General features: G+C 35.8%; 1 protein-coding gene across 1 annotated transcript in view; it reads left to right on the top strand.

Moving 5' to 3' along the window:
* Window positions 1–18,468, top strand: part of SLC12A1 (solute carrier family 12 member 1) — a 126,477-nt gene that overhangs the window by 76,363 nt on the left and 31,646 nt on the right. The window contains exons 19-20 of the mRNA XM_051980599.1: window positions 7,336–7,442; window positions 11,109–11,191. Coding sequence (XP_051836559.1) covers window positions 7,336–7,442; window positions 11,109–11,191 — 190 coding nt within the window. The remainder of the gene's footprint in view (window positions 1–7,335; window positions 7,443–11,108; window positions 11,192–18,468) is intronic.

Raw genomic sequence — 18,468 nt, forward strand, 5'->3', positions numbered from 1 at the left:
GGTGCCAGAAAGTCCCTGGAATATAAAAGGTAGCTCATTATCAATTCAGTGATTAATGAACAAGGCTTCCCACTTATGTTGCCTTTACTTGGTTATCACAAAACCTTTGACTCTGTTCAACATGGCTCAGTCATGTACAGCAAATGAGCTGTATATGTATATATATTATATATGTGTATGTGTGTGTATATATATATATACAACTCATATCTATACTTATGTACAATATATAATAATGAGAATATTAGAGTAATGTTCACATGGAAAACACTTCTCTTTTTCTGGACATATCACCAATACATGTCAAGAACAATCATTAGCGTAGCATTTTCCAAGTAGAAAGAGATTAACCTGTCCGTACCATTGCATTTAATAGTTGCACTAGTACAAAGATGTAATATATGCCACATAGAGAGTGCTATATTGCACCGCCTGCAGAAAGCAAAGAATTAGAAACAAAGTGAGATTGTTGGGAGACAACTAAAAATATATGAATAATGATAGGTTACACAGTATGAAGTAAAAAAATGAGGAATTCAGAAAAATATGGGAAGAATTATATGGACATATGTAGAACAGAACAACAAAAAGAATCAAATAATGACTACAACAAAAATGGAAAGATCATTAAAAGGAAGCCAAAGTGAAAAATCAACGAAGATCCTGGATGAAAAATAATGAAATACCTATCCTTTTCTACTCTATAGCAGAGAAGAAGAGGGCTACTAAGATAATGTTAATATCAGATGTGATTACTCTTATCAGATATTGTTACTTAAATATCTTTTAATATCATAATCAACCTGGAGATGAGCTAGAAAATAATTATAATGTTAAGACAAATGGCATCCAATAGGCTATTTTTTTAAAGGAAGAAAAGCAATAACTGAAAATATTCCTGGCATATCCCTATTCTTTGCTGAATTTTTATATTCAATTTTATATTCAAAGGAGTCAGAAGTCATGACCACATCCTGATGCCAGAGATGTTGGTGCAGGCAGGACAGGAAGCGTAAGAGAAAATGCACCCTTAAATGACAGTCTTAGAAAAGAGGAATAAAGTGTTCTTGAAGATATTCCCTTTTTATTGCACCTAAAGAGAATGCATCAAGTCACTCACTGAAGAGGAATAATATTAAAGGACCAGAAAAGCTATTACCTCCTCGTGATCCTGCTATCTCTTTCTAATTTTCCTAACCAGTGCAAAAATGTGTCATTGCAAGGAAGCAATTGGTTACTTTTTTAGCAGCTCATCTATGAACTGTACTGGGAGCCTAACACTGTTCATAAATGGAGTTCAATATAGAAAGTCAAAATTCCTGTCCTATTCATTATAATACACTGTCATCTATTATATAAATTATTGCTTACCTGCATGTATACATTTTATTCTAAACTTAGTTTTTCAATAAGTAATCTTAATCTAGAAGTAGTTTACTACTGTGAGTAGAATTCTGTTCAGCTTACTGGGTAAAAAAAAAATCTGGATTCAAATCCTGCTTCTAACACATTAACTATCTATAATTGAAAAATATTTAATAAAACAAATACATAGCAGAACATAGATCATGTTAATTTGTGATTTTTTATCAAATAACAATGTAGCCTGCAAGGATCCTTATTTGTGGCTTAGAAGCCTCAGCCTCTATTTGAATTTCAACACTAATACTCTAAACAACTTTCAAAGACTATAAATTACAGATGTGTTTCTAATCTGCATCTGTAGAGGAAGTGTCCACATTAAGAGTTTCCACAGATGAATTAATAATCTATTACCTGATTCAACAATTTATAGGATAGAGTGGACAGTCAATTTCTGGAGGATTGGGTTAATGTAAGCTCCCTAAAGGAGAAAACAAGTTTTCTTTTTTCATCTTGATCTCCCCAAAGCCTAGAGATTACATAGTAGATGATGAATAAATTCTTATTGAGTTAAACTGAACTCACGAGATTTGTTTCTATCATCTCCATTAACTTTTTGCACTAGATGTCAGACACTATACACAGAAAATTCTGCTGCAAGCTTATACTCTAAGATCAATAACATGGATGAAGACTAAATGAGGAACAGACAACTGAATAAGAAAATCATAGAAATAAGACAAGGATAAGTGTGCTTGAAGGTTAAAAGAATGTTAAGTGCATTATTTGAGAGATAAAGTGAGAAGAAAGCATATGTGGGATGTATTCCCAACCTAAGTCAAGAGGAAATAATAGCTAAAGAAATAGTCACCTCATCTTTGATCTGTCCAGAATAGCTTTTATGAAGGTGATTCAAGAACTACTTTATCAAAGACTATGGGAATACTTATGGCAGCTAAGTAGTGAAGTGGATAGAATGCTAAATCTGGAATCAGGAAGACTCCTCTTTATGAGTTCAAATGTGGACCTCCAATACTTTCTAGCTGTATGATTCAGGGCAAGTCACTTAACCCTGTTTACCTCAGTTTCCTCATTTGTAAAATGAACTAGAGAAAGACATGGCAAACCACTCCAATATTTTCCCAAGAAAACCCCAAGTGGGGTTACAAAAGAGTTGGACATAACTGAAAAATGGCTGAACAACAAAAAGGGGGAGTTTAGCATAGTGAGTGGAAATGGAAGATACTTAATCATATGGTAGTGTTGTGAGAAGATTTATAAACAATAATATGACAATGGATTGAAGGGACTTTGAGTCAAAGAACCAAGAGAAGGTGTGTGTGGGGGGGAGAATATATCCTGAACATATAGGAACATCAGCTACAGATTTAGTCAATGGGTTTTAAAGCATGGAATGAAGAGCTGGATAGAATCAAACTAAAGGCTCCAATAAAAAGGAAGCCTGGATTAAATAATATATATTGAAACAGACAATTTCTGCAATAGATATAAGAATCAACTGGTGCTGATCTTCAGCACCTTGGTGAGGAGGAGGTTGCAATTATTCAAATTCTACCACTGTCAACAAGGCCATAGGAGGCAGATATGGTTAGAACATCAAAGTATATTTATTTCAATGTTTCACTAGATTTGGGATCTCACTGATGTGGGAGCAGATAGGAGCCAATCCCTGCCTTATTCAGAAGAATATAGTAATTTTCTTTTTAATAGTAATAATTCTTTTTACTATATTAATAGTAATAGTCTTTTAATTTGTACTTTAACAAATCTAGAGAAGAACTCCTTAGTTCATAGGAGTTCTCCTAGACCTTTTAATGTAGTGTGAATGCCATTACATCATCTACTTCATCCGTTATCTCTTGATTTTCCTATAGAACCGTTCAACCTTCCTTTCTGATCACGAGTAATAAGCATTCAAGTTAATCCCTCCCTCTTATTCATGGGGATATGATGTATGCACAAGAGGAAATATGAGAAAATGTAAAAGCTACAGGGACAGGAAACAGAGATGGAGTGCTATATGTGGAACGAGGGAGAAGCTTGTATGGCCAATGACTCATGTAGGAAACTGTTTATCAAGTAGCTTACACCTGACAGAAGCTGAGATGATAATTGAATCAGACTAGAGAAAAGCTACTCCAGAGACCTTGACCTTGGACTTGGAGACACCAGCACAACATATACCCAAAAGCAATTTGGCTCTGTCTCAGGAGGCACCATAGAGCAGTGGAAAGACCAATGTCTCTGAAGTCAATGGAGTCAAATTTTAACTACCTATGTGACCTTGAGGGATTATGTAACTTTTGTAAGCCTCAGTTTCCTCATGTGTAAAGGAAAGACATTGGATTACATGGCCTCTGAGATGGCTCTGATCCAGATGGGTAATTCTTTATTGGTGCTGTGACTGAAGTGGCTCAGCAGGTACTAGATCTAAGTGGGCCCCACCACAGAGGAGGACTACTTGACAACCACCAGAAATTTTATCCTGACAATAATTAAGATCTAGAGCTTATTTGGCAAATTTAGGAAAGTTAAAGAAAACCTGTCCCATGGTCAATTTTTGCTAAACTCAATGCCAGAAAGCTGAGGGCCTTTTGAAATAATCAAAACAAATAGATACAGACATTCTCAGGTTTTCCATAAGTGAGGAATGAGCCAAAGAGATATTGTGGTAGACTCTATCTAAATATGGGTCTATCGTGTCAAAAATTATTTCTATTTAGGGAATGACTTTGTGCATGCTCTTCAGATGATAAGAAAATAGTGATGCTTTTCTAAATCCTTAATTCCCAGGGTCCAAGACAATCCATTTTAATCTGCATTCTCCTTTTTATTTCCTGTCCTGCCTAGAAAAGCATTTCTGTCATGTTGAATATGGTCCTAACTAGTGACTCTTCTGAATATGGAAATTCAGAAAACCAAGGATAGTTATACCCTTAGGAATGAATATCAGAAACATTGCCTTTTTTTTCTTTTAAAAACATACATTTTATTTACATAGTTTGTCTTTAAAGCACTTTTTATGTCCCAGCCTCATTCCATAGTGAAACCTCTTATTATTTAAAAAAAAAAACAATTAAACAAAATATTTCCAGTGACTGTACCTGACAATGTATATAGCATTCTATCACAATGGTCTTCTACTTCTCTGCTATAAGGGGAGGTGTGCTTAATTGTCTATTCCATGGAAATCTTGTGAACAAATAAGGTACATATGCTGCATGAAAAAGAGGAGGTGGTCCTAAAGAAGATGCAATCAAGAAGAAAAGCTGGAACAAATCAAGAACATGCAGGATTAAAAAATACAAGGAACTATGATGGATGTGACAGTCAGTCAGTCAACAAGTACTCACTATGTGCCAGGCACTGGGCCAAGTTCTGGTGATTTAAAAGAAAACAGAGCACTTGCCCTTTAGGAGATCACATTCTAATGGAGGAGACAATATGTAATATGTAAATAGCTAATTATGAGCATACAAGATATATCCACAGTAGAATAAGGTAATGGAAGCTAAGGGCAGTGACAGGTCAGACTCGTATGTCAGGAAAATCACTTAGGCAATTCAATGGAAAATGGATTGGAGTAGGAGGAGACAAGGCAGAAAGATCAACTAGAAGACTTTTGTAATAGTCCAGGCACAAGGGCTTATACAAGGGTGTTGGCTGTGTAACAGTTCTGTTACCACTGGAGGATCTATTTTCAAGATATTTGAAAGTAGAGAAGACACTAAATGATTTTGAAGGGAAAATTGTAAATAATATTATTACAGAAATATTATTACTGAGGACAAAAGGAACTAAAAATTTCTATGTGTACATGCTCATCTCTTTAAAATTTGCATGAGCTGCCCACATATACATACTACAGATGAAAAATAGGAAAAATAAGCAGCTATTCTGCAAATTATTTATTTCTTGTGGGATATTTTATCTCAAGAGGTCCACAACTAGCTGAAAATACAAGGGAATACAGGAGCTGAATTTACTACTGATTGCTGAGCTCACATAATAGTCTTTTATAGATGTCAGAACTTTGTTTAATAGTCATGATTATCATCATCATTAAGCATGGTATAAAATGGAGATATCTTGCCAAAGGTGTCAATCACTGTTGTGAATAATGTCAAAACAAAAGAGATTTCTTATAGATGGAGGGGTCCTCCAAATGTCCCTGTTTGCAGCCAAAATTATACCAGTTACATTAACTTCCAGAACTTTATGACCTCCATCTTCATTTTACCTCGGTGTACACAGTAATGGTTATGCCATTGATTTGACCATCATCCCCCATAGCTATACCACCTCAATGATCCAGAACTCTGAAGTTCATTTCCCTGACTTGCACAACTCTTTATTCTCCAATATCTACTTTTGTGTCATCCCTTCCATAGAATCTCCACACTCCCTATAATCTCCAGTTCTCATCTCTCTTTGTTTTCCAAGATTCATTATCTTTATTATAGTTGCATTTTCCATCTTTCCAATCTTGATCACATGGTTGACCTATTCAATCATATATCTCCAAGCTTTTCTTAAGTACTTGGTCTTTTTTGCCTGATCATCAGACACACCTCGCCAAACTAGAATCCTGGATCATGGTCATCATCTGCCTTTTCTATTCCTACTTATATGCTGCTGAACACTCCTAGATAAAATCATACAACTCTGCCAGATGGCTTTCCCACAAATTTATGTTGTTTAATCTCAATTGAGCCCTTACTGATGTTTAGAAATACTTTTATTTCCCCCTTATTAACATTCCATCACAATCTCTACTGGAGCTATTCCAAACATTCTCTTCTCTCCTTTGTTCCCCTTCCTAAAAGACATCTCCTATTTTCCTGAGAAAATAGAAGCCTTCCTCTTCTTTCCCCACGCTGAACCTCCAAATTCCTCTTCATTCTCCATTATCTCCTCATTTTCTCCAATCTCCATTGAAGAGGTAAAGTCTTCACTTGCATAGGCTAACCTGGCCTCTCTCAATTCATAGCTGTCAATTTCCTAAATAATATTATATTGTTAATGGATGGTAAGGATGAGTTCATTTTGGGACACCCTGAGTTTAAGATGGCAATGAGATAGCCAGTTTGAGATATCTAACAGGCAGATGTAGATGGGGAAAAGACTGGGAATGATGGACAAATAACTATGAGAGTCACATGCATAGAGATGATAACTGAAACCATGGGAGCTGATGAGATCTCCAAGCAAAATAATAGAGGGAGAAGACAAGAGTGTCCAGAGCAGGGAAGAAATGAATAAAGTTACTTCACTTCAGAGATTCCAAATATTCTGGTTAAGCTGAATCATAAATATATTTTCACATATTCCTATCCTGTAAGTCAGCTTCCTAGTATTAACTGATGCAACTGGCATTTAGATCATGTAACCAAAAGGGAATTGGATATATATATGGCTACCACTTGGAAGATTTGGAACTGGTACATACAGTGTGCTCAGTGCAGTAGGTTTGGTTCTGGAAACATGTCCCTGTTCCATTTCAACTGCTGCCACGGATTCATCCTTTAGTGGCCTTTGCATGTCAGCAGTCTAAAGATGAACCTCATTACTAGCGACATTACAGATGTTACAGTTGAAAAAGAGTTTGGTACCACTCTGTTATAATAAGCATGCCAGCCACTAAACCAACCCTTTCTTGATTTTAAATTATTGAACCATTTTAATGAGTGTATGTCAGAAGAAATGCAAATGAATGCTAATTTAGAAAAGCTACATTTCTGTCATCTAAAAACCATTTATGGCTGAGATGATTTAGAACTAATCTTTCTATTTTATGCTTGGTTACGGGCATGAAGGACACACAGTAAAATGTAATCTAATCTTCAAAATCTCTAGAACATTACTTCAGTGATCTTTGGACCATTATTTTTCATTTGCTTCAGTATTTTATATATATGGTAAGGAGTGTCCATGTTTTTATGTACTGTTTAGGCCTCGGGCTTGGGCAGAATGAAACCAAACACAATGGTGATCGGATTTAAAAAAAACTGGAGAAAAGCTCCCCCTGCAGAGATTGAGAACTATGTGGGAATTATACAGTAAGTGATGATTTTTAAAACTTATTTCTTTAAATAATAAAATAAAACCCTAACCAACACAGTGTTTAAGACATGTGCGTGCCATATTGAATTGTTTTTACCCCAAGGAAAACAATCTGAAATTACTCTGGATTATCTCTAAATAAAACTAATGATAACATCACATGTTTCTAAGTCCTATAGGAGGTAAGAATTATTTCATTCACACCACCTTCACCTTTGGTTTTAAAAAAAAGCTGGAGATTTTTACCCAATAAAACCTATTTACAGAATTATTAGCGAGATAACTTGGTCTATAAAAGAAGAATATTGAATATCTGATGTTCAAATGTCAGTCCTAGCTCAGGCCCTGACTTCCTCTAGATCTTGACTGGCTTATTTAATATTTCTTTACCAAAAAATCCTCTCTTTAATATGAAAACTCCTACATACTATCTCTTTCTGAAGAGTACAAGTATTAGTGAGATGTGATCTAATTTAGACATGGGATTTTTTTTAGCTTTTTATTTTCAAAATATTTGTATAGATAATACATTTTATACCATGATTAATGATGATAATCGTGACTATTAAACAAAGTTCTGACATCTATAAAAGAATCTTATATGAATTGCATTCACCCGTGCAAAATCTTATGTTCCAATTTTTTCTCCCTCCTTTTTCCCTCCTCCCTTAGACAGCAAGTAATCCAATATATGTTAAACATGCAATTCTTCTATATATATTTCCATAATTATACTACACAAGAAAAATCAGATCAAAAAGGAAAAAAACAGAAAACAAAAAACAATCAAACAAAAAGGGTGAAAATACTATTTGATGACATGGAAATTTTTAAAAAGTGATTATTACAGTATTAGTGAGATAAGCTTAATGTAGCTATTGTTTCTCCCTATTATTGTGCCATCATTGTTAAGGTAGGGAGTATATTAGTCAGTTCCACGGAATCAAATCTTACCATCACAAGATGCTATGTGATAGTAACTTCCTATAATTTCTCACCTAAGCCAATACTACAACCCAACAACAGACCAAATCAATAAGGCTATTCAGAGACCCAATTCTCTACAGGGTACACACATATACACAGGACTTGCTCCATCCTCATGGGCAACTAACAGGAAGCCACATAACTCATACAAAATGCCATCACCATCATGAGCTGGAGGGCTAAACCCACACCTTAGACCACCCCTTCACAGGGTTAGTTTGATGCTCTCCAACTCCTGTGTCAGTAGAACTTCCACAGTCAGTTTGTTCACTAGTGTGAGCAAAGTGCTCGCATTGTACTTTATCTACTGCTTTTAATAATTCTTTCAGAGATGCCATCATTTGCAAGTGGCCCCAAACTGGCATCTGTACTTCTCCAAACTATACATTTCTTCCTCATAGTGACAGTCCCTTTTCTTACTCAAGAGGCACAGCAATCCTAGCCTCTCCAGTTTCTCTGTGATTACTGATACCTCAGTACTGACAGCCAATGGAGTGAATGGTCCCTATTAAAAAGCAAGAAACAAAAAGACCCTTTGATTCAATTGTCTCATTTGTACCAAAGAGCAGATAGTCCAGAAGTTCAAAAGGGGAAAATATTTTGTCTTTTCTCTCCTCCCCCAAATACTTATGAGAAATTAGCTAACTACTTCTTATAGGTACTGTCCTAAATAGTCAATAGTCATAGTTGGGGGTGCATTGGAGAGGGCTGAGGAGGAATGTTTTTTTCCTCTGGCTTGATATCTAAGGAGGCATCCACCACAGGGCAATAGGTAGCTCCGCTGTATAGTTTGTACCAGCATCCTTCTTGGTCCAAGCCAGCAATGTTTCTCCCTTTTTTTCTGTACCATGTGCTAGGGACTAGGCAGGTTCTATCCTTCTACCTGGTACTAGATGCTATGATAGAAAAAGCCCATTTGTACAGAAAAGAGAGCCTTTTGTACATACTGAATATTTCTTAAACTAGTCCAATGCTTTACCCCCTCTGCTGGATTAGAAATCAAATGATAACTATATCTGTTGCCATACATCAGCAGCCTGTACATGATATGACTTTAATAACATGCCTGTGAATTTTTTAACTGACTATTTTGTCCTGTGGTGAATTGAAAACTATAAAGGAAGTTCTTTACTTTCTGAAATTAAATATACCATTTACTTTGTCTGGAATTCATCAGGACAGTTAATTCCCATTTTGGAAACTGCCTCTTATGGGACAGGTCAGTGACTTTTCTCTATGAGCTAACATTTCTGAGGACTGCCTAAGGGACCTGAGAGCATAAGCAATTTGCCCATGATCATATAACTACTATGTATCAGAAGCAAGACTTGAGCCTAGCCCTTTTTGACATCATTACCAGATCTCTAACCCTTATACCATCCTGCCTCTCAATTTCGCCTAACAAATATTTATTCAACAGAATAAGCTTAAAGAACCCATTAATTGAGTACATTATAAAATCTTTTCCTTGAATCTGGATGTCCCCTTTTGCTAATCCATCCCTGCCTGGAGCTGCTTTTGGTACCTGGTTTTCTCTAATAATGCTTTTTTCCTGCTGCCCAAGGGGAACAGAGTGTGGGATGTTTCTCTGAGTCTGGTACTTGCCAGCAGAACCAGAACAGAACAAGGGGTTGAATTTTCTCAGAGGATAATTCTTTTTTTCTCTGAATGCTACTTCCTCCTGCAAACTCAGGTAGATGCACAGAGCAGTAAAGATTCCCAAGAGTTTTTCACTCCTTCCCAGGGGGGTAGACAAATGTGCCCCTTACAAAATGATAAAAACAGCACAGAATCTCACAAACCCAATAACTTAGAGAAACTGTCCTGCAGCTTCATCATTAGGAATGTCTAACCTAGCAGTCAACACAGTTGTTTGTTGGTGCTCACTGCCATCTGGCTGTAAGCTAATGTATAACAAGACTGGGCTCAATAAACATCATTTTGTCGTGTTCAAAGGCCCAGCGAGGATTATCAGCCGCCAGCTAGCAGTCTGAGACAGGGCAGAGCTTTGAAGTGCCCGCTGAAGCCCTGCGCTGTGGCAACTAGGAGCACGCAGGGACAGGTGGTCAAGCAGATAGTTACACACAGACACACAGAATCATAAAATGGCAGAGCTGGCAAGGACATGAGAGACCCTCCAGAATGATGCTCTCATTTTAGAAAGGAGCAGACCGAGGCTCAGAAAAGATGCAAATGGTTTGTTCACTGTCACACAGAGGCTAAATGGCGCAGGTGATATCGGAATCCATATCTCATGATTCCCCAAGCATTCTCTTCCTACCTATATTATCTCCAAAGTACTTTTCAGCCCAAACCTTCTCTTAAATTTAGGAAAATTGCTTTCCCTTTTTTGTTATCTTTTAAAGTACCACATTTCCATTTTTCAGGATAGGAAAATTGACTGGATAATCCTGTGGTCAATCTAGTTTCTTGTTGATTTTTATTGATTAGCTAAAATGATTCCTCATTGATCTATTTGTCGCTAATGCTTGATATATTTAAATCAGGAAAATAATGCAGAAGGAGAAATTTGGAAAAGCTCACCCTCACTGGGGATTTTACCATATCATTTTAATTACTTGAAAGTATCAGCATCTGTGTAACTTTTTCAATGATACCAGTTTGAAATGTCTCTTCTAGGATAAAAAATGCTTCTATTTTGATTTTTCTTTCAGTGATGCCTTTGACTTCGAGATTGGTGTAGTAATTGTCAGAATCAGCCAAGGATTTGATATCTCTCAGGTTCTGCAGGTACAAGGTAAGTACTAACTCATATTTGCTTCTTAAATTAAAAGTATATACAGATCTTCCCCAATAGTATTTTCCCTATTGACTTGTAACTGTAGCCTTGATCCAGCCAAATACTAGAAATATAAATAAAAATAAAATATTCAGCAATTAAGAGAAAATGTTCTTCCACTAGTGGTTTCACCTTCATTCCTGTATTCTTAAATGCGACCACTTATGTAAAATATCCTATGCCAAAGCTAGCTGTTGTCATCAGTCATAGTATAAGAGCAGAGGTTTTTAAGTTGGTGGTCCAAAGGCCTTCAAGGGCTCCAGAGATAAATATCAAGAGATCTATGAATTTAGATATGAGAAAAGTCCTGATGATGCTTCCTGTAGAGTCATATATATTTTATTTTATGCATTTAAACACTTTATTTTGAAGGATTCATAAGCTTCACCAGACTGCCAAAAAAGATTAACAATCCCTAGAGTGTTAGAGGAATCACAGCATAGTGGATAAAAAGAGCCAGTCTCAGAATCAGGGTGACCTTGGTCAAGTTACCCCTCTGAAATAAATCGCTCTGACTGCGGACAAGTCACTAACTAACCTCTCACTTCTTCAAATGAGTCTTTAAAAACTCTGCATTGCATTGTTGATCTGCATTGATAGAAGGGAATTCTTCACTGGAGTGAAATGACTGAACCAGACCCACAAAATAAATACACACATAAATAATAACAAAGCTTTAGAATGGCAACACTGGGGTTTCAATGTGTAGGTTCCTTCCACTGAGACAGCTAGACGTTGCAGTTGGATAGAGTTCCAGGTCTAGGGTCCAGAAGACTCATCTTCTGAATTCAAATCTGGCCTGAAACAAGTTATTAACTCTATTTCTTCATTTGTAAAATGAGTTGGAGAAGAAAATGGAAAACCACTCTAATATCTTTGCCAAGAAAACCCCAAATGGGGTCATAAAGAGTCAGAAATAACTATTGTCCAGTACTCCTTCCACTAAAATAAATGGTGTTTGTGCCTTAATTTATGATCTTTAAGTAGTTATTGCAAAGAAAAAAATCCATTTCCTTACAGTCATGAAGTGATAAGTCTCTCTGAACTAAGGGAAGTTACTTATCTAATAAGAGATGTCTAACCTATCATCCATCCATACTCATAGCCTTTTATGCCAACAGGACATAAGAGACCTTAAGCTCTACTGACAAGACTTTTGATAAGTCAGTATCTTCTCCATATTATAAAGAAGTGCTAGAAAGGAACTTTAGCAGTACAATTAAAATAATAGTATTGGTAGCAATAAACAAATCGTAAAGCTAGAATTATTAAAACATCAACAGTTAAATAATCAACTAAATTAATTTGTGAAGACTTTCATAAAATAGAAATTAATCCATCTCTTGCAAAGAAAAAAAAGGAAAACAATTTTGCTTTATGAGTCCACAATTTGGTTTGCAGCTAATATGGAAATAGGCCAAGATTGATCACATTATGAAAGTAATCTAAAGGAGTAGACAGAAACACTAATTCTGATTTGTGACTGCTGCTTTCTACTAAAAAAATTTTTTTTTTATTCTTGAAGTACAAGCAAACCTTTTAGTACACAAAACAAAGACTTTGATCTCTGCAACCAAATCATATGATCCAGGACTGCATGTCTTTTCTATTCAGCTGAGGTTGGGAAAAATACATGTCATTTTGGAGTCTAGGTTCAATTTGCCTGGGGAAACTTTGCTCTGAACAAATTATTCTCATTATAACAGAAGGAATTATAGTACCATAGATTAAGAGGTGAAAGGGACCTTGAAAGCCACAAGATCCAACTTTCTTATTTTATAGATGTAGACACTAATTCTAAGTAAAGATTGACTAACTTTCTAAGGGACACTCAGCTAATTAGCATCTGAGGTAAGATCTGAACACAGATCTTCTTAATTCTAAATATAGCATTTTGTCTACTATACCACCTGTTATTGAAAGACTGTGTAAATCTTCTGAATGAACTCTTGGGGAAAAAAAAATTAGGGACTGGGCATTGAAAAGATAGTTTTAAAGTATATCAGCTATATTATGTGCATCACTGCCTCAAGGGCTAAACAAAGCAAAGTTGGGAGTAGGTCCAATCCTGGACTAAATAGTTCATTAGACATAGTTTGTATCTTAGAGAAAGAGAATGGAATAAGCATTTATGCAGCATCTGCCAAGGATGTTTTACAAATATTCTCTCATTTAAGCCCCACAATCCTAGACGGTAGGTACTCTTATTATTTAGCCCCATTTTACAACTGAGAATACCATAAATGACTTGACCAGAGTCATATAGTCAGTAAGTATCTGCTGAATTTGAATTCAGGTCTTTCAGTCTCCAGGGTCAGTGCTCAATCCTCTGTACTGTGGTATCCAGCTGCCTGTGATGTCCTCAGCTTCCTTGTTTATTTCCTTTTTTCTTTTCACAATACCTTTGATCCAAGGATCTAAAATTCTCCCTTCCTCTCTCCTTCTCCCTCCTTCTCTCTCTCTTTTTTTTTCTTTCTCTATCTCTATCTTTGTGTGTGTCTGTTTCTGTCTCTCTCTACCTCTGATTTTTCTCCCTGTCTCTCCCTCTTTCTCTTTTTCTCTGTCTCTGTCGGTCTCTAAATTTCTTTTTTTTTTTTTTTCTGCTTCTGTATCTCTGTCTCTGTATGTCTTTTGATCTGTTTCTGCCTCTGCTTATAATTTTCTCTCTGTCTCTCTGTCTGTCTCTGTATATGTCTATCTCTGCCTTAAATTTTCTCTCTGTCTGTCTCTCTCTTTCTCTCTCTCTGCCTGTCTCTCTGCCTCTGAATTTCTCTCTCTCTCTCTGTCTCTGTCTGTTTCTCTCTCTGTCTCTGTTTCTGTGTCTCTGTCTCTTTCTCTGTCTCTGTTTCTCTCTTTCTCTGTCTCTGTCTCTGTCTGTGTGTGTCTCTGTCTCTCTCTCTCTGTGTCTCTCTGTCTCTCTTCCTCTCTCTCTGTCTCTCTTTCCTACTCCATAACCTACTCTATATTTCTTTCTGTCTTTCTGTTTCTTTTTCTCTGTGTGTATTTCTCTGTTAGTCTTTCTGTATCTATTTCTATTTTTATCTTTCTATCTGTCTCTATCTTTGTTTCTGTCTGTCTTTCTCTTTTTTCCTCCTGTCTTTCTCTGTTTCTCCTATCACCAAAGGAAAGATACTGGATAAATTCTTTAATTCATTCACATCAAAGTCTTGTTCAGTTACTTCCGTTGGAAAGTTTGTCCTGGGGAAGATGATAATTAGCAGAAATAAAAAAAAATAACTAATAGCATAATTTCAGCCATCAAATGGGGAAGTATTTCCTGCTGTCCCTCATAGACAAATAAGATTTAGTGTTAGAATGGATGCCAGAGATAATCTAGTCTAAACCTATCCTTTTATAGATGAGAAAACTAAATCCCAGGCAAGTAAAGGAACTTGCCAAAGGCTTCTAGGACTCATGTCAAAAAGACCTAATTTTGAATCCAGCCCCAGACAGTAGAGTCTACTATTTGCCAAGCACATTTTACAATATATAAAGTAGAACTGGAATCAGAACCCAGGTCCTCAGACTTCAAGTATGAATCTCCTTTGTCATGACCTAAAACAAAAAATAAAATAAAATAAAATAAAACCATACTGATGGTCGCCTACTATGCTTACAAATAAGGCCAGTTTGGGGCTTGAAGATTAAATGTTCAGTAATTAATTTTTTTTTTTTTTTTGATGTAGGCCAGTAGAGAGTGCACTGTCCTGATTCAATCAATTTAATTCAAATATTCATTATGGGCCTACTAATGTACAGGACACTGAGAGTTGGTATTTCTTTTTCTTTTCTGCTTTTTAAAAGTCCAGACTTTTGCTGATTTCTTTAGTACACAGGCTACCCAAGGGGGAAATTCCTTTTACCAGTGCAGATCAGAACCTTTGCGGCAAACTCAGTTTGCAGAACCTTTGCTGCTGAGAACTCTCAGAATTTTGAGAAATGCTCCAGGCACTAACAGGTTAATTAAACTCTTCAGAGACTTGAATCTAGGCCTTTCTGACTCTCAGTACAGTTTTCTATTAAAGATATATGGTACTTCACAAATAAGGGACAAAAAGAAAAAAATAAAAATAGCTTCTAATCTCAAAGAAACTACATTCTTTATATGTACATATTATGAGATATAATATATAAAGTGATAAGTAACTTTAACATAATTTGAGAGAAGCCAAGGATTCCTAGAATATAAATGAGGAGAAAGTCAATTTCAAGCATGGAGAATATCTTCCAGTGGCAAAGAGATGAGCTATTGAAGGGTTAGTGTAAGAAATAGCTAATAAAGAAATTTGGCTTCAATATAAAGCATGTAAAGGGAAGTAACATGAAATAAATCAGGAAATGTTGGGTGTAATCACGTTTTAGAGAGTTCATGTTTTATCTGAAAAATAATAGGGAGTCACTGAAGATTTTTGACTAGGAAAGTGACAAGGTCAAGCTTGTGCTTTAGGAAGATTATTCTGGCTAATTGTGAGGAAGGTGAATTAGAAAGGGGAGAGACTAGAAACAAGGAGATGAACTTGGAGACAATTTTAATAGTCCAGGTGAAAAGTAATGAGGGTCTGCCATGTGAATGAAAAGAAGTGAAATGTGGACGTAGAATTGTCAAGAGTTGACAGATAATTGGATATAGAATACAAGAGACAGGGAAAGGCCTATCAAGAATGGATTCAAGGAAATAAATAAATCCCTTGTTCTTGTATCTAACCTAACTTCTTCCATATATTTGTACCTGTATTTACCAATTAACTTTCATTTAAAAATTAGATTATTGTTTGATTTTGCTTAATAAACATTTAGCAAATGGCTTTTATGTGCATGACACCATCCTAGGAAATGGAAATACAAAGATGAGTAAGGCAGAGCTTTTGAATTCAAGAATCAATCAATCAAAGAAGGGGCATAAGAAAAAGATGTCAATAATTCAAACTAGAGGTGGTAAGTGCCTATGAGAAGTAAAGTCAAAGTACTATGAGAGATGAGAAAGGGACTGAATATTAAATCAAAATGTTAAAGTATTCATGATAATAGTTTGCATTTCATAGCACTTTATAATTCACAAAGCACTTGGTAAGCATTTGTTTCGTATGCTTCAAGCTAAAAGAGAGAGGAACTGAGAAAACATGAACCTCCTCTTCTCCCTATGCCCCTGATTGTCACAGAATGAACCATCAGTTTAGTTTCCGTAAAGCAATACAATGAAAAAATATCACAGCATTTTTTAAAAGAATCCCAGCACTGAACTACATCCCCTCTTAATTTCCCAAGGGATGTATATCCTATTTAAATCAACTTTGATATTTGAAATATTCTGCTTCTTAGTTGAGAAAAGGAAAGTACAGTCTGCTTCTAATGAAATAATTATAAGTACCAACTATCTAGGGTAAACAAAGAACAATGAAATACAAATATACATGATGAACATGAACAACAGAAATGTAATGATAGAAATTAACTCTGAGTCACATTTCCATGCATCGTGTTGAAGTTTATGTAACTTATGATGCAAATCTCATATTAGGTTTTGAATTGGGGAAAATAATCTTGGGTTCCATTAGGTTATACTCTAATATAGGATTTAATAAGAGACTGATAAATCTTAAGTATTACATTACAGTATGTTAATGATCATCATAATATCTTATCCAATCCAAGCCACGTAGAGCCATCACAGATTCTAATTTAAAGAAAATATTAGCCATTTCAGTATGCCCATATACTGTAGTTAATAAAGTAGAGTCTCTGAATACAAATCTGCTTTATAGGTAATTTACCAGTAAATGAAGATTACTTCTATACCATGTCACAATCTAATATAATGGAAAGAACTTTTTTTTTTTTTTTTTAAGAAACAGATCAATGTTCATAACATGCTAACAGTCTCTTACTGAGTTCATTCACTTCTAATTGGGGCTACTTTCTTTTAATGAATTAATCCATTTCCCTAAAAGAAAATAAAAACTATCTTTTTTATTCTCTACTTTCCACGTGTATTTAACAAAAATGTTCTACCTATGCAAATAGCTCAAATTGGACCAGCAGTAAATAAATTGCTGAACTGTGATTCACCATCTATTTTGGTCAAGAATTGAGTATAAACATGGCAAGATTTATGAGCATGGAGGCAGCCCATTGATGCTGCTGTATCTGATCAAAGAGCTTAACAAAATAAAGACAGATGGTGATGTAGTAAATAATTACTTGATTGTAAGGCAAGTACTGTAGGATTGCCGAGTGCACTTATCTTAACCAGACTTTATTCACATTAACATTAACAGCTCAGGGTTGATTGACCACGGAAAGAATCCAAGTTTATGATTAATAAAGAAAAGAGATACATTGAATAAGAATATGATTTCCCAAGCAGGCTTTCTTGTCTGCCGGTCCTTCTGTCCAATCACCCAAGTAGTGATTGTTCCATGTTTTAGTACTTAACACATGCAGGAATTCATAGAGTAAGCCTAGGGGATTTTAAAAACAAAAGTCGACCATACTGACAAGCAGGTGATGTGGCAGAGGGAGCAATAATTAGCCACCATATTGGGTGCCACATGGTCAGTGCTATTCATTACAGTCTCATCCATTACTGGAAGCACTGAAATCAACTCTTCCCATGATTGCTTTGGCTTTACACATCATCGGCAGCCTGAGATCCAGGCTCTTTTTCATCCATTAAATCCGTTCAAGGAACTAACCTTTAAGACTATTGGGAGAGATATGTGAAGAAACAAGATAGAATAGGGAGAGATCACTTTCAGCTGGGATGGGAGGAACCAAATCAGAGGTTTCATGGAGGAGGACCGTATAAAATGGACCTTTAAAAAAAATAAACAAATGGGGGGACAGAAGGAAAAGGGCTAAATAGGCAGAGTCAAATATAAGAGGCAAAAAGAAGATAAATAGGAACCAAAAAACAATGAATAATCCATTTTAGCGGCACTGGATTTAGAGGAGGAGGAGGAGGAAATGGATTTGAATACAACTTTTCAGGCATAGACCAAAAAAAAAAAAAAAAAAAAGTCACAGGAAACTGAACCCAGGCCTTAGTTTTCTTATCATAACAATTTTAATAACTTGAAATTTGCAAAGTACTTTATATGATATCTTACTTGGACCTCCCAACAACCTTGTGGAAAAGGTGCTATTGTTACTCCCTCTCCCCACCCCATTAATAGATTTTTAAAACTGAGGGTAAGAGAAGTTGAAAGAATTTGCCCAGAATCCCCTAGCTAATAAAT

Source organism: Antechinus flavipes, chromosome 2 (assembly GCF_016432865.1).
Source record: "Antechinus flavipes isolate AdamAnt ecotype Samford, QLD, Australia chromosome 2, AdamAnt_v2, whole genome shotgun sequence".
Classification (NCBI taxonomy): domain Eukaryota; kingdom Metazoa; phylum Chordata; class Mammalia; order Dasyuromorphia; family Dasyuridae; genus Antechinus; species Antechinus flavipes.